The 16161-nt window shown below is 37.7% G+C and overlaps 1 protein-coding gene across 2 annotated transcripts in view; it reads left to right on the top strand.

Moving 5' to 3' along the window:
• The window catches only part of VCL (vinculin), a 114211-nt gene that overhangs the window by 57630 nt on the left and 40420 nt on the right, over positions 1-16161 (top strand). For both annotated transcript variants that reach the window (XM_080822507.1, XM_080822508.1), the window contains exons 3-6: positions 9294-9444; positions 9631-9739; positions 11415-11537; positions 13331-13491. In XM_080822507.1, coding sequence (XP_080678633.1) covers positions 9294-9444; positions 9631-9739; positions 11415-11537; positions 13331-13491 — 544 coding nt within the window. The remainder of the gene's footprint in view (positions 1-9293; positions 9445-9630; positions 9740-11414; positions 11538-13330; positions 13492-16161) is intronic.

Genomic DNA, 16161 nt, shown 5'->3' with positions numbered 1-16161 from the left:
AAATGGTACAGTGTCTGTTTTAGCCCTATCATTTTACCACACAAGGGAACCATTAGTGGAGAATCAAATTGATTCCTGCAGAGCTTTTCGATTTCATCTTTTTTTTTTCTGTTTCTTTTCTCCATGATGGTTTTTTGTTTTTTTCCACATTTGAAACACTTATGCAGTCACTGGATCCTTGCAAGCAAGTGTAGCACAACCATTGTATTCTGTGATTCTTAGGTTTGTTTGCTTTAATTTCATCAGCATTCATGGTACCTGGAAATAAAATCAAGTTTTGTGACTTTTTAAAGTTAATGATCTTTACGGGCCTGTACTGGGTGAAAATTCATTTATTCATTCATTCAACAAATATTTATTGGACATTTGTTATGTGTCAGGCACTCGGCTTTGTGAATGCATTAATGAACAAGATAGACAAGGTTCTTGGCCTTGCTGAACTTAGAGTCTTGCGGAAAATAGAGTAAACTGAGAGGGTGCGATAAATCTCGTGGGAGTACGTAGGAGAGGTACTTGTAGATTTGGGATGGTTTCCTGAAGAAAGAGTCATTTATTTATTTATTTATTTTTAAAGATTTTATTTATTTATTTGACACAGAGAGAGAGATCACAAGTAGGCAGAGAGGCAGGCAGGGGGCGGGGAAGCAGGCTCCCCGCTGAGCAAAAAGCCTGATGCAGGGCTCTATCCTAGGACCTGGGATCATGACCTGAGCCGAAGGCAGAGGCTCAACCCACTGAGCCACTCAGGTGCCCCAGGAAGAGTCATTTAAAGGCAGAATCTAAGATAATAAGTAGTGGTTAGACAAGCAGAAGAGGGGAGAGAGAGAGCTGTTTGAATTAGCAGGAGTGGATATAAAAAATCTTGAAGCAAGATGTCAGTGCTCTTTCAACTAATGGTCTTCAGTGAGTGGTTGGCCATCCCTAAAGATCTTTTGAAATATTCTTTTGAATATTCCTTTAATATTATATAAATAATATCATATGAATTATAATTTATAATAATATAAAAATATTCTTTTGAATATTTTAAACTTTTCATTTACAAATTGTTATTTATTTTATTTTATTTTAATTTCAGTATAGTTAACATATAGTGTTATGGGGTACCTTGGTAGCTTAGTCATTAAGCATCTGCCTTTGGCTCAGGCCATGATCTTAAGGTCCTGGGATCGAGTCCCACATCAGGTCCTGGCTCAGTGGGGAGTCTGCTTCTCCCTTTCCGTCTGTGCTCTCTCTCCCAAATATATAAATAAAATCTTCTTTAAAAAAAAAACAGTGTTATATTAGTTTCAGGTGTACAATATAGTAATTCACTTTCATACGACACCTGGTGCCCATCACAACAAGACCACACCTTAATCTCCACCAGCTATTTCATCTCCCCCCACCCCCACCCCCAGGTAATTACCATCAATTTGTTCTCAGCAGTTAAGAGTCTTCTTGGCTTGTCTGCTCTTTTTTCCCCCTTGCTCATTTGTTTTGTTTCTTAAATTCCGGAAACATTTTTAATCATAAAATTTAACTAGTTGCACAGCAGGTATTTTCTGCCATATTGTGCATTGTATACCTGTCTTAAATATGTTTCCATGTAATTGTGGTTCATTTGATTTATGGAAAACATCTGGCATAATCATTGGCCAGGCCAGTCCTTCCTGTGAATCTAGCCAGCTGAATCAACTTTACTTTTTTAAACTTCAGTTTTTAAAAGGTTCTTGTGTAGTCAGTTGTATTTTAAACATATTTAAATAATAAGAATTTTTTAATGTTTACTCACATAGTTAACATTTTGTTATTTATATCATTTTGTTGTTTGTTAGTTGTCATTTTCCCCCCTGTAAATCCAAGTTTCCGGATGGTATAATTTTCCTTCTTCCTGAAGATTTCCTTTAATCTATCCTATAGTTCAGGTTTGCTGCTGATTAATTCTTTCAGCTTTTACATATCTGAAAAAGTCTTTATTTCACCTTAATTTTTGAAATGTGTATTTTTAGGGGTGTAGATTTTGAGGTGGACAGGTTTGTTTTTTTTCTTCTAGTACTTCACTGTCCTATGGCTTGCTTTGTTTCCAATGAGAAGTCTGTTATTCTTTGTTCCTCTGTGTTTAAAGTGTCATTTTTCTCTTCCTTTTTTTAATATTTTTTCTTTTTTTTTTTAAAGATTTTATTTATTTATTTGACAGAGAAAGAAATCACAAGTAGACAGAAAGGCAGGCAGAGAGAGAGGGAAGCAGGCTCCCCACCGAGCAGAGAGCCCGATGTGGGGCTTGATCCCAGGACCTGAGCTGAAGGCAGAGGCTTAACCCACTGAGCCGCGCAGGCACCCTAATATTTTTTTTTTTTAATCTTGGCTTTAAGCAGTTTATTTATGTGCCTTTAAGCAATTTATGTGCCCTGTTGTAGTTCTCTTCATATTTTATATGCTTGGGGTTTATTGAGCTTCTTGGACCTGGGGCTTTATAGTGGTCATTAAATATAGACAAATTTTGGCCATCATTTCTTCAAATATTATTTTCTGTCTCCTCCTTCCTCTCTTTTGGGGACTCAAATTGCAAATATATTAGGCTGCTTCAAGTTGTACTACAACTAATGATGATCTATTCATTTTTTTAAGTCTTTTTTTCTCCCTGCTATATTTTGAATAATTTTAATTGCTATGATTTGAATTTCACTAATCTTTTTTTCATGCAGTTTCTTATCTGCTAGTAATTTATTGAGTGTATTTTTGTATCAGACACATTTCCAGTTGTTCTGTTTGAGGCTTGTTTTTTTTAATCTTTCATTTATTTAATATACTCAAACTTGGGACTCCTAGGTGGCTCAGTGGGTTGAGCCTCTGCCTTCGGCTTAGGTAAGGATCTCAGGGTCCTGGGATCGAGTCCCACACTGGGCTCTCTGCTCAGCGGGGAGCCTGTTTCCCCTCTCTCTGCCTACTTGTGATCTCTCTCTATCTGTGTCAAATAAATAAATAAAAATCTTTAAAAAAAATAATATACTCAAACTTTCCTTTACCATTTGAACATATGGAATACAGTTTTAATAATGGTTTTAATGTTCTTGTCTATTAATTCTGTCATGTGTGTCATTTCTGGATTGTTTTCAAATTATTGTTTTTTCTTTTCATTGTGGGTGGTGTTTTCATGCTTATTTGTATGCCTGGCAAATTACAGTTGGAGGCCAGTGTCATGTCATTGTTGTATCAAACACAACACAAATGTTTTGTCATCCAGTTCTGGAGTTCAGAAGTCCAAAATGGGTTAGCAGAGTTGTGTTTCTTCTGGTGATTCCAGAGTACCTGTTTCTTTGCCTTTTCCAGCTTCTAGAAGCTGCTTAAATTCCTTGGCTTTTAGCCCTGCATCACTCTTACCTCTGTTTCTGTCATCATATCTTTTTCTGCTTCTTTTGTTATGTTAGAGAAATAATACCTTCAATGTGTAATACAACAGCTGTCAACCTAGAAATCTGTACTACTGAAATAGTCTTTGAAGTAGAGGACAAAATATCCATTTTCGAACAAAAATATTTACATGTTATCACCATCATTCTCTTAGTAGAGGAAATTCTAAAGAATGTAATCCAGACAGAATCAGATGATTCTAGATGTAAGACCTGAGATATGAGAGGGAATGATTAGCCAAAATATGGGACACTTTGTTGGTAAACATAAACAAACTTTGACCTATATAGTATAACAATCTAATATCTAGTAAGATTTAAGGTTTAAAATGAAAGATAAAACATTTTATACATGGGAACAATGTAAACATCAAGCAAAGCTTGAAAACAATAGCAAAAAGCTCAGGAAAAGGATGATTGGGAATTAAATATCCTAAGATCACTCTTTCTTTGGGAAGGAGGTAAAAATATTGACTCATTTTAGATTTTTATGAGACTGATGAACTGCTAACTGTGTGAAGAGGACAGCTTTTATTTTAGATTTTTAACATGCCAAGTATGCATGCTAAAATATTTAGAGTACCCTCAAAAAGAACAGAGTGTGTAATCTTCACAATTAGTAGTATAGGGAGTAAGAAAAAGGTAGAAAAAACTAGCAATCTTCTCCCCCCCCCAAAAAAAAAGATAAGAAAAGGGGAAAAAATAAGTTAAAATTACAGGCTATATGAAAAATAAGTAATAAGATATGAAAATAATTCTAGGGGCATCTGGGTGGCTCAGTTGGTTAAGTGTCTGACTCTTGATTTCCACTAAGATCATGATCTCAGGGTTGTGGGATTGAGCCCCACGTCAGGGTCTGTGCTGAGTATGGAGTCTGCTTAGGATTCTCTCTTTCCCTGTCCCTCTGCCCTTCTCACTCTCTCTCTAATAAAAAAGTAAAAAAATTCTAAAAAAAATAAAAAGATGGGGTGCCTGGGTGACTCAGTCTGTTGGTGTCTGCCTTCTGCTCAGGTCATGATCCTGGGGTGCTGGGATCGAGCCCCATGTCTGGCACCTGTCTGCTTCTCTCTCTCCATCTGCCCCTCCCCCTGCTCTTGCTTTCTCTCTTTCTCTCTCTCTCAAATAAATAAGTAAAATCTTGAAAAAAAGGGAAATAATTCTAAATATACCAGTAATATTAATAAATCTAAATGGGCTAAATCATTAAGTTAAGAATTCTTAAGCTGGATTAAAAATATATAGCTATATATTATTTAAAAAGATATATCTAAAACATAATGACAGAGAGATTGAAAATAGTCCAAGAAAACTGATTCGGAATGTTAATGTCAGACAAAATATACATTAAGGCAACAAACATTATTGGAGACATAGAGAGGTGTTACATAATGACAAATAGGGTCAGGTTATATAATAATTATAAACTTATATGTACCTAAAAAGTTAGCTTGGAGCACGTGGGTGACTCAGTTGTTAAGTGTCTGCCTTTGCCTCAGATCATGATCCCAGGGTCCTGGGATTGAGCCCCGCATTGAGCTCTCCACTCAGCAACGAGTCTGCTTCTCCTTTTCCCTCTGTGATCTCTCTCACTTTTGCTCTCAAATAAATAAGTAAAATCTTTTTTGTTTTTAAGATTTTATTTATTTATTTGACAGATAGAGATCACAAGTATGCAGAGAGGCAGGCAGAGACAGAGAGGAGGAAGCAGGTTCCCTGCTGAGCAGAGAGCCAGATGTGGGGCTCGATCCCAGGACCCTGAGATCATGACCTGAGCCGAAGGCAGAGGCTTAACCCACTGAGCCACGTAGGCGCCCCTAAATAAGTAAAATCTTAAAAAAAAAAAGTTATCTTCAATATATATAAAACAAATAGAACTATAAGGAGATATAGACTAATCTGTTGTTATGTTAGGAAGTTTCATCACTCAGTAATTGATAGATGAAATAGACAATAAATATCAGCAAGGATATAGAAAATTTGAACAATTTTAATTAACAAGCTTGAGCTAATGAAATATGTAAAATATTTCACATAAAAATTGGAGCATGTCCTTGTTTTCACGCACACATAGAAAATTTATAAAAATTGATAATGTGTTAAGCCATCAAGCTAGCCTCAACACATTACAACCTTGTTATCTTACAGGCCATATTCTCTGGCACGATGCATGTGATGATAAATCAATAGCAAAAAGATAACTAGAAAAGCCCCTTATGTTTTGAAGTATATTTTAAAATATCCAAACAATTCATGGTCAAAGATGTCATAATGAGAATTATTTAGAGCTGGATGACAACAAAAATGCTACCTGTCAAAACTTTGGGGGCCCATAAACACTAAAAATTAAAAACAAAAACAAAAACAAAAACAACTACCCACAACGTTTTCATTAGTAACAGGGACATGCAAATTAAATTCATAATAATTTAGCATTTCATAATGACCATGTTGGCAAATTAAAAAATTCACAATGCCAAGTGTTGGTAAGGTTGTGGAGCAGTTGTGAACACTGCTGTAACCACTTTGGAAAACTGTTTGGCTTTCCTTGGTTGAATTGAATATATGCATTTTCTGCAACTCAGTTTTCCACGACTAGATATGCTGTTTGTGTGCACCAGAAGGCAGTACAAGAATGTTCAAGGAAGGGTGCCCGATTGGCTCAGTTGGTTAAGCGACTGCCTTTGGCTCAGGTCGTGATTCTGGAGTCCCGGGATTGAGTCCCACATTGGGCTTCCAGCTCCGCGGGGAGTCTGCTTCTCCCTCTGACCTTCTCCCCTCTCATGCTCTCTCTCAAATAAATAAATAAAATCTTAAAAAAAAAAAAAAAGAATGCTCATAGTAGTATTAGTGATATAAACACCAGTAAAAAACATAATAACCTGAAGTCAAATGGGTAAATAAATTATGCTATATCCATACAGTGTATGACATATTAGCTATTGTTCTGAAATTGTAATATTGAACAGAAGAATAGTCGCAGAAGCATATATAACAGTGTAATTACACTTACTTAAGACTTTAATATAGACAAAACTAAATGATGCATTGTTTAGGTATGTATAGATACATAGGTGCTGGAAGTATACAAAAAAATTAAGAGACTAATTTAACAAAAATCAGGATAATGATTAGTTGTGGAAAATAAGGAACTGTTGGTTAGGGTAGGGCTTCTGAAGTACTTGGTAATATTTCATTTCTGAAGTCTGATTGTTGTGTATGTGGTATTTGAGCATAATTGTCTAACAGTCTTTGTGTAATTTTATTTTGCAATTAAAAAAATAAAAATATTCTTAACTTCATTAATAATAAAATAAAGGCAAATTAAAACTATGTTGAGTAAAAAGCACATACAGAATAGGGGAAAATATTTGCAAATTATATATCTAATAAATATTTAATACTCAGAGTATATAAATAATTCAGCAACTCAACAAGACAGACATCCCAATTAAAAAATAAACAAAGGCGTGGCTCAGTGGGTTAAGCCGCTGCCTTCTGCTCAGGTCGTGGTCTCAGGGTCCTGGGATCGAGTCCCACATCGGGCTCTCTGCTCAGCAGGGAGCCTACTTTTCTCTCTGCCTCTCCCTGCCACTCTGCCTGCTTGGGCACTCTCTCTCTCTGACAAATAAATAAATAAAATCTAAAAAACAAACAAACAAAACCAAAGGACTTCAATAAACATTTTCTCCAAAGAAGATATACAAATAGCCCACAGGCACATGAAAAGTTGTTCAACAGCTACAGTCAGTAAAGAAATCACATCAGAACCACAATGAGATACCACTTCATACCCAGTAGGATGGGTTTAACCCCCCAAACCTTAAAAACCAAAAAATAACAAGTGTTGGCAAAGATGTAAAGAAATAGGAACTCTTCAACAAAGCCAGTGGGAATGTAGAGTGGTGCAGTTGCTGTGGAAAACAGGTTGGCACATCCTCAAAAAAAATTAACATAGACTTCCGCCTGTAGGTATATATCCAAGAGAAATGAAAACCTAAATCCATGTGGAAATTTGTGTATGACTGTTAGTAGCAGCATTTTTGCCAAAAGGTGGAAATAATCCAGATGTCCATCAATACATGGATGGATAAGGAAATTTTTAAATTTTTGCATATGCACATATAATAAGATATTATTCAGGTATGAAAAAGAACAAACCACTGACACGGGCTATCACCAGGATGAACCTTGAAAGGATTTATGCTCAGTGAAAGAAGCCAGACACAGAAAGTCACATATCACATGATTCCTTTATATGATATATCCGGAATAAGTAAATTCGTAGAGACAGATAGCAGATTACTGGTTACCAGGGGATGGGGGAGAAGGGGAAAATGGGAATTGATTACATAGTGGGATCAGGGTGCATTTCTGAAGTGATAAAAGTTTCGATCCCAGAGAGAGGTGGCAGTTGCTCATCATTGTGAATACACGAAATGCCATTGATTTGTATGTACCCTTTAGAGCAACTAATTGTGTGTTATGTGAATTTCACCTTAATTAAAAAACTATATTGAGATCCAATTTTGGTCTATCATATTGGTGAGGATAAACTTAAGTTTGATTAAATTCCGAGTTGTTGAGACAGAGGAAGCAGGTACTGCTGTCATCCATTATGGGGGGGAATGTAAATAATCTCTGTGGAGGGCAGTATGGCAGCATTTGTCAAAACTGTAAGTGTCTACACTTTCGATTAAGCAATTCCTTTCTGGCCTGTGTCCTACAGATATATACCTTTTACAATGACATTTTTCAAGGTGATTTATGTAGCAGACTAATAAATTATGGACTAGTTATGTTGCTATATTAAAGAATGAAGAGGCTCTTCATGTACTTTTATTAGAATATCTCTAAGTTAAATTAAGTTGGAAAAGCAGAATGCAGAGTATGCCTGGTATGATCCTATTTGTTTAAAAAAGGGAGAAGCCTGTTTTTGTTTCTGTATGCATAAAGTGTCTCCTTTTGAAGAATACAGAGGAAACTCATAACATTGGTTGCAAGTAGATGGAATTTGAATGCCTAGGAGATAGTGGAAAAAAGGTGATTTTTCATTGACTCATAAATATGAATATATATATTCTATAAGTTAAAATTAAATTAAAATTTTAATTTAAAAATTTAAAAGGAACAGTAAACAACCAGTCCTTTAATACTGATCCAAAACCTTAGCCGTGAGGTCTTGCTCTTCACGGATTCATTCATTCATTCTTTCATTCATTCATTCACTGTTACATATGATCGGGTTGTCTATGTTATTAAACTGTATTAACATTGAACTATTAATAACTGGTCCAGTTATTAATGCTAGTGAGGTTTTAATTAACAATATAGTTTTGCAGGGTTGTTTTCAAACAGTCCAGTGGATTTGTCAAATCCATTGAGCTAGATGAATGGGAAATTTATGCATTACTTCATACTTTCTGTTGCCTCCTAATCCTTTGTGTTATCCAGTTATTAAATTTCACTTAACACAATGCTTTGGCTTATTAGTTCCAGATATTAAATCCAAAACTGTTGTCAATGACTTGCGTTCTTTGTGTAGTGTCTTTTAATGGCAGTGTGTATAGGGTGAGGAAGAAGAAAACAAAGGAGTTGCAAAGATGTATAGCAACCTAAAGTGAAAGGTCTAAAACATTTTGTCATCATTTTTTGTTGGCAAGATACAATAAAGAACAAGGGCTTAGTGCAGTGAATGAGGTAAATGAATGAATGAATGGATGAATGGATGTGTAGCCCTTAATCGTAGATTTTAAGAGCTAAAAAGTCCAATTGTAAATTGGCCTTGGCTGTTTTCCATGTTGGGAAAAAAAGTGAAGGTGTCCCTTTACATTCTTTGCATTTGTATGTCCTATTCTTCTGCTTGGTTCTGTCAGTGAGTTAACTCCATGTCCCTCCCCACAGGGTTGAGAACGCTTGCACCAAGCTCGTGCAGGCAGCCCAGATGCTTCAGTCGGATCCTTACTCTGTGCCCGCTCGAGATTATCTCATCGATGGGTCAAGGGGCATCCTCTCTGGCACATCAGACCTGCTTCTCACCTTCGATGAGGCTGAGGTAGGCAATCTGAGGCCCATGCAGACCTCTTCCAGACAAAAGTCTTATTAAAGATAGTCTTAAAGGTAATAATGGAGGATTGGTCATGGTTTAGGATGAGAAAATGTTGAATAGGTGCCCAGCTGAATTAGCATGTTTTCCACGTATTGTTCACTCACTCGACTAAAAACTGAAATATATTTTCAGGTTCGTAAAATTATTAGAGTTTGCAAAGGAATTTTGGAATATCTTACAGTGGCAGAGGTGGTGGAAACCATGGAAGATTTGGTCACCTACACAAAGAATCTTGGACCAGGTCAGTCATGTCCAGTTTTTCTAATACAGTTTTTTATGGCTTGTCCATGTCTGACTGAAGTGAAAGGAGGACTCCCCCCTGCTTTTTGCAGAAGATAAGTAATGATGCATGGGGCTTTGATGGTATCTCTGCTCTGTTGTTGGAGCTGACACTGTGTTTCTACTGAGGAGATATCATTGTCTCTGAAAGCTGAATCTGCTTTCTACAAATCCTGGCCCTGCCTAATGAATTAAACTAGACACTGCAAATGTTGCTGGAGAATGTAGGAAATACTTTTCTATTACTGTAATGCGTAAGGCCACCCTGAATTCTGACCTCTCCATTCCACATTATACAGCATTCCTTCACTGTCTGCCAGCTGGCCTGTAGCTCTTAATGACCTCTTAGCTCATTAATTAGCCTGCCTACTATTATGGATTCATGCCCTAGCCTGGGGCTGCATAATAGAATGAGACCTAGAAGGAGAGAAGAATTGCTGTGGCTAAATCTCATTTTGAAATGATTGTTTAGTCACCTGAGGATCGAATGGTCAAAACACATGAACAGATACCAGCTTTTTCTGTGAGAGCCACGTGCCATGACCTGGAGGGTTCTCAAAGTATGACTGAGACCAACGACAAGACTCATCAGATATTTAACTTGTCAGTATTAAAGATCACATACCACCTCATAAAAGTCTTTTGTCTTAGGTAAAATAGTCCTTAACAGTATTTTCCTGAGGTTCTGATACAGTCATTCTGTAAACTTAAGGCTTTTAAGAATTTCTCTAAGCCGTCCTTGAAGATCAGCAGGAAATGCCTTTGGAGCAGTGTTCCTTACACTTTCCCTTAGCGTTGGGAAAAGAAGTATATTTCTTCAAATCAAATCTTATGCAGAATCCCAACATATAAAAGACAAAAATGGAAGTACTCTGGATGGAGCAGGGGCAACCCCTCCATGTCTATCCACCTTTGGTACCTCTTGATGATCTGTGAAACTACTTAAGAACTCCTATGAGCAGTTTGAAAACCAAAGCTTTAGACAATCACATAGCACCTTTGAATAATAACCAAAGTAAACAAAAAGGATGAGCAGTCTGATTCCAGAACACCCAGCTGCTTTGGATTGCTGTCCTGACTATATTCATTTTTATAATATTTTTGTTTGTTTCTAATTATAAAAATAGTACATGCTTATTTTGGACAAATTGGAAAGAACAGAAAAATATAAAGATGAAAACAAAACACATTATTGTAATTCTCAAGATTTTTTTTTCAGCCCCTGGCTTCTCAGTACTAGGCTTGCGTGAGATTCTCAAGTAGGCACAATGGCCAGATATGTGACACGAACCTTGTACGCGTGGTAACCAGGAAAAATATTTCTATTTATTTTTTACAAATATATACTTATTTTTTCAGTATGTTTTTGTATTTGTGAATGTATTTCTATCAAACGTGTGAAAATGATGTCATTTTTAGGATTTACATTTCATAAATTACCTTTAATTGAAAGGAATGAAGTTGCATTGTGTTAGACCTGTCCAGAACATTTATTTCATGAATGCTACAGTTCAGTGGTAGTTATCTGGGCAATTAGTTTGGATTTTCATAGTCATTCATAACGGATTTAGGCTCCGAACACCAGAGTCTGGGACGTTTCACTATTCACCCTGCACAATTTATTCCTTGTGCCTCAGGAATGACAAAGATGGCCAAGATGATTGATGAGAGGCAGCAGGAACTGACTCACCAGGAGCACCGAGTGATGTTGGTGAACTCCATGAACACCGTGAAAGAGTTGCTGCCAGTTCTCATTTCAGGTATTTTCTGCCTGTACATGATCTTACAGGAAAAAAAAAAGTCAATGTATTCTAAACTCTGACGTTAATTTTCTTTTACTGCTATTTGCATGTCCTTCAGACTGGGTAAAAATGAGGCCTGATAGATTGGGTGTTACCTGATGGCTGCAGCTGATTGGCTAAGAACCAGTATTTGTCTCCTGAAATGCTCTCCTGCTCCTGTTCTCTGTTTGAAGCTGCCTTTCTTGTTGCCTCACTCTGTTCTGAATTTCTAGTAGGCCCCTTTGCTGGGAGGTGGAATATCTAGAAACTTTAGTCTTGGACATATGAAAGTTTTTAAAAAGATTTTATTTATTTATTTGATGGAGAGAACGTTAGCAGCGGGAGGGGAAGAGGGAGAAGCAGGCCCCTCACTGAGCAGGGAGCCTGATGTGGTGCTTGATCCCAGGACGCTGGGATCATGACCCAAGCCGAAGGCAGACGCTCAATTGACTGAGCCACCCAGGTGCCTCTTGGACGTAGGAATTTTTACACTTGTACTTGTGTTATGAAAAGAAATTAGGAGCTGGAATGGATATTATAGAGCACTACAGGATAAAGAAGTGAACCCAAAACCCTTTTCAGTGTTATGCTAACACTGTTTTTCCTGAAAGAAATTTAACTGTTCTTTATATTACAGAGCTGGTGGTCTGTGCCACATAGGACCACTTCCCAACGGGTAGAGCTTCATGACTTCTCTCTCAGCTAGCAAAAGGAGCTGTACTCACTGGGTGGCTAGCTGGTTTGTACCAGACACCTCCTGGTTTATATAAGTTATCTTAATCAAGTTATGGGTTAATTAGTTTAACTATCAGAGGGCCGCTCTGTTTTCAGAATCTTATGAGACATGTCACTGCCACCCCTCAGCTCCTGCCTTCCTGCTTTGGCGTTTCAGAGAGTAGCTAGAAAAGGAGAGGTGAGGGTAAGAGCTCAGAAAGCTCTTATGTGAACTAGAAAACAAAAACAAATTTGTAAGTAGAGTCTTAAAATCTCCACGGGAAATAGGTTTTTGAGGCCAGTTTTTCTGTGAGATAGAAAGCTTTTGGGAGTAAGATTTCTTTCTGATCTGGGTAACTCAGTAAAGCGTTGATCAATCTTTGTTTTAACAATTTCAGTGATTTCTTGAGACGATGTTCTCTTTCTTCCATGCTTCAAATTATTATTATTATTTTCTTCTTTACTCTTGGGGGTTAGGAATTGCCTGCTACATGTTGAGAGAAATTCTGGAAGAAAAACTTGACATGTTGGGATTTTCCATTAGGACTGGGTACAGTGGGATACTTAACTTAGAGTTTTATTGACTATTTTCATCTTGTCCTGTTAGGTGTGTGTTAGATGGGGCCAGTGTCAGGGCTGGGATGATAACTGATTTAGAAAGATATCGGATATTTTGTGATTATAGGTCATCAGTATACGTGTGTTAGATTAGCTCCCTGATCATGTTTTAGTGATGTCTTGTACCTTAAAGTTGCTGGTATTAGAACTTTATTGGCACACTTGCAGTGTTTTTCTTTGTTTTGTTTTTAATATATTCTTTTTGGTTGTTGTTAAGATTTTATTTTTTTAGGTAATTTCTGCACCCACTGTGGAGCTTGAACCTATAACCGCAAGGTCCAGAGTCACATGGTCTAGACTAAACCAGTCTAGTATATTCTTTTTAAGATCTTAGAAACCCAGCACATGTACTTGAAGTATGGACCATCTTGTGTGAATGTTGCTCTACAGCAAGATTAAATTCCCAGCTTAGTTTCTGATCATTTGTTTATTTTTTACAGCTATGAAGATTTTTGTAACAACTAAAAATTCAAAAAACCAAGGAATAGAAGAAGCTTTGAAAAATCGCAATTTTACTGTAGAGAAGATGAGTGCTGAAATTAATGAGATCATTCGCGTCTTACAACTCACTTCTTGGGATGAAGATGCCTGGGCCAGCAAGGTAAGTGTTACTGGAGGAGAAATAAGCAAACTCCCAAATTCTCCTCTCACCCTTTATCTTATAATTGCGGGTAACAAAAGACCTCTCAGATATGATGAAATAATTTCTACTTCACTTTTCATGGGTTTCATGGGTTACTTGCTGCTTTTGCAAACTCCCTTTGCCCCAAGCTAGAACAAATAAATAGGTATGTGGCGTTGAAGGTTGAGATGTGTAGCTTTTTCTTTCAGCTGGACACTCATTGGGCTGGTGGAGGAATTTTTGTATGGTGGATACTCCTCTGGGTGGGAACCCTGCCTTTTTATGTGGGTGGTTGTTGCTAGGTGACTAAGTAGGATACAGAATATGACTGTGAATTTTATGGAAACTTTTCCTTAGCTAATCTTTGACCTAAGAAATCTACAGAGGAAACTCTTGGCATTTCTAGGTGTGTCCATTTGTCATACCATTTTCCTTAAGGAAAGCTTAATTAAAATATTAGTTTTCGCATTCGTCAGTGAGTTTGAGGGGTCCCCTCACCCTTTATCTTGAATTTCCTCCTGGCCTCCAAAAGGGTTGGTTGATTCCTTCTAGAGCCTCGCAGTAGTGGTCTTGTGTGGCTGCTGCTCTGGTCTACTTCTCCCTGTCTAGTGACTGGGAGAACAGAGGCACTTGGGCTTACACTTTCCTTGTAGGCCCAGGATATGAGCGGTGGGGGAAACACACAGTCTCCAAGATCCAGCTTCCCCACATGTGACCTAAATGGGCCCCCCAGCAGGCTAGTAGCAAAGAGAGGATTTGTCGTATGACTTCCATTAGGTACCCAGTAGGGCTATGTTTGTTCTCCAGGACACCAATAAGGTAAGATCAGAGCCAGGGTCTGAAAATCACATTGCCCAGAAAGTGAATCTAAATATGCAGAAGGAAATTAGCTTCTCTTAACTCTGTATTTGTTCACAGAGGCACAAAGTTCTTGAACGAGTTTTAAGACCGTGTTTTAAATCTAGACGGTGAAATCGTTTTAAGTCTTTGGTATTTTACTTAATTTTGCTTTTGCATATTTGACAACTTTCACTTCCCTGTTATGACTTCTTTATGCATCTTTTTTTGTTCTCTTGTTTGTTTTATTCTTTTTCTCACATTTAGAAGGTAAGCTTTCTCTTGCCCTCTAGTCTCTTTTTCGCTTCAAAAGAGAAAAAAGCATGTCTGTGAGGTTTTCTTGTGCTGTGTGCTGTGCCTTTTTCCGTGTGCCGGTGTGTAACACTGTGCTCGAATATTCGTCCAAGTGTCGTTTCATCTGGGACTCGGGGCTGTGCCGGGTGGAGTGACTCTGGCTCACACTGAGTGATTTCTTTGGGGAAAACAGAAGAAAAGACATGACAATGGGATATCAGGCTTTCTATATTTGGTGGGTGCTTTCATCTTTTTGAACAGGCTCCTGAGAACCGTTTTGGCCAGGTCATTCCCACTGACTTCATTTGAGGGGCGAGTTTCTCTCAGTAAGCCGGGTGACCTCCAGGTGGCCTGTGTGGACCCTGCTCTTGGGAAATGAAACTTCCTGCCGATGTCATCTCTCTATTTGCATTTCCTCCCAGTCTCCTTTGCAGGCTCTGGAATTTTGCTTTTGGAGATGTGTCATTGAGGTTTTCAACCCATTGTGAAAATGAATAGGCTCAGGAATTTAGATGGGGCACCTGTCCTTCACAATGATCCTAGCCTGCAAAATCAAAAGGGGACAAGTTAAGTGTATCTAAAGTTTCTCCTAACTTCAGTCCGTGGTTCACTGCATGTTCTGCTAAGCTGTGAATCAGCCATGGTTCTCTATGACCTCACCTTCCCCTAACCTAATCTCTTTCCTTATTCTCTCTCTTTTGCTTCTAGCAGATGAGAAATAGCAAAAAAGAGGAGCAGGCCTTACACTCTCAATGTTTATCTGTGTTTGGAGGGGGAAAGTTAACCATCATCTAGTAAATAGGGGTTGCTGAGCTTTATTTAGTGCCGGTGCCATTGAGAGATGCTTCTTTTTTACAAAAAATGTGGTCAGTTGAGTTTTTCAGGACAAGGATGAGGCACCTGGGGAGATACACAAGGGAAACGGACCTGGTCCCTGCTGTGGACATTCTTGTAGCTGTCTCAGTTTTATGCTGATCTGGAAGGAACCAGACTGTTGACAGGTTCTGCAACCCTTAACCATCAGAATGAAAGAAAGGAAATAAAATTAGTTCGGCCCAAAGCAGCTCAAGTACTAATGATGACATCAGAATGAACAAGAAATGTTTATTTTTAAATCTCATTTTGTTTTTGTTATACATTTACCTGGTTCAAAAATCAAAATGCTATAAAAAGATACACATGACAAATCTTACTTCCCACCCCATCCCCTCTACTTCCTTCTACCCTTTAAGTGTGATTGTTTTTATTAGTTGTAAGAGTAAGTAGAAAAAAATTTTTACCTTGAAAATGGAAACTGGTAACTAGAATTTTGGTTATTTTTCAATTTAATAACATTATGCATCTTTCACTGCTTGACTGTAAGCAGTAAATTAATCAGACCTTGCGTCTGTCTGTGGCCACTGGGTCCCTTTTCTATTTAACACATGCTATCTTTTACCTCCTCTCGACCCTACCAATTAAGAATTAACTTTGTCTTACCATACTTGTTTCATGCTTCCCCATTGGTGCAGTTTTCTC

Source organism: Martes martes (assembly GCF_963455335.1).
Source record: "Martes martes genome assembly, chromosome: 14".
NCBI lineage: Eukaryota > Metazoa > Chordata > Mammalia > Carnivora > Mustelidae > Martes > Martes martes.
The sequence above is the reverse complement of the archived record's forward strand: the minus strand, read 5'-3'. Positions and strand labels throughout refer to the sequence as shown.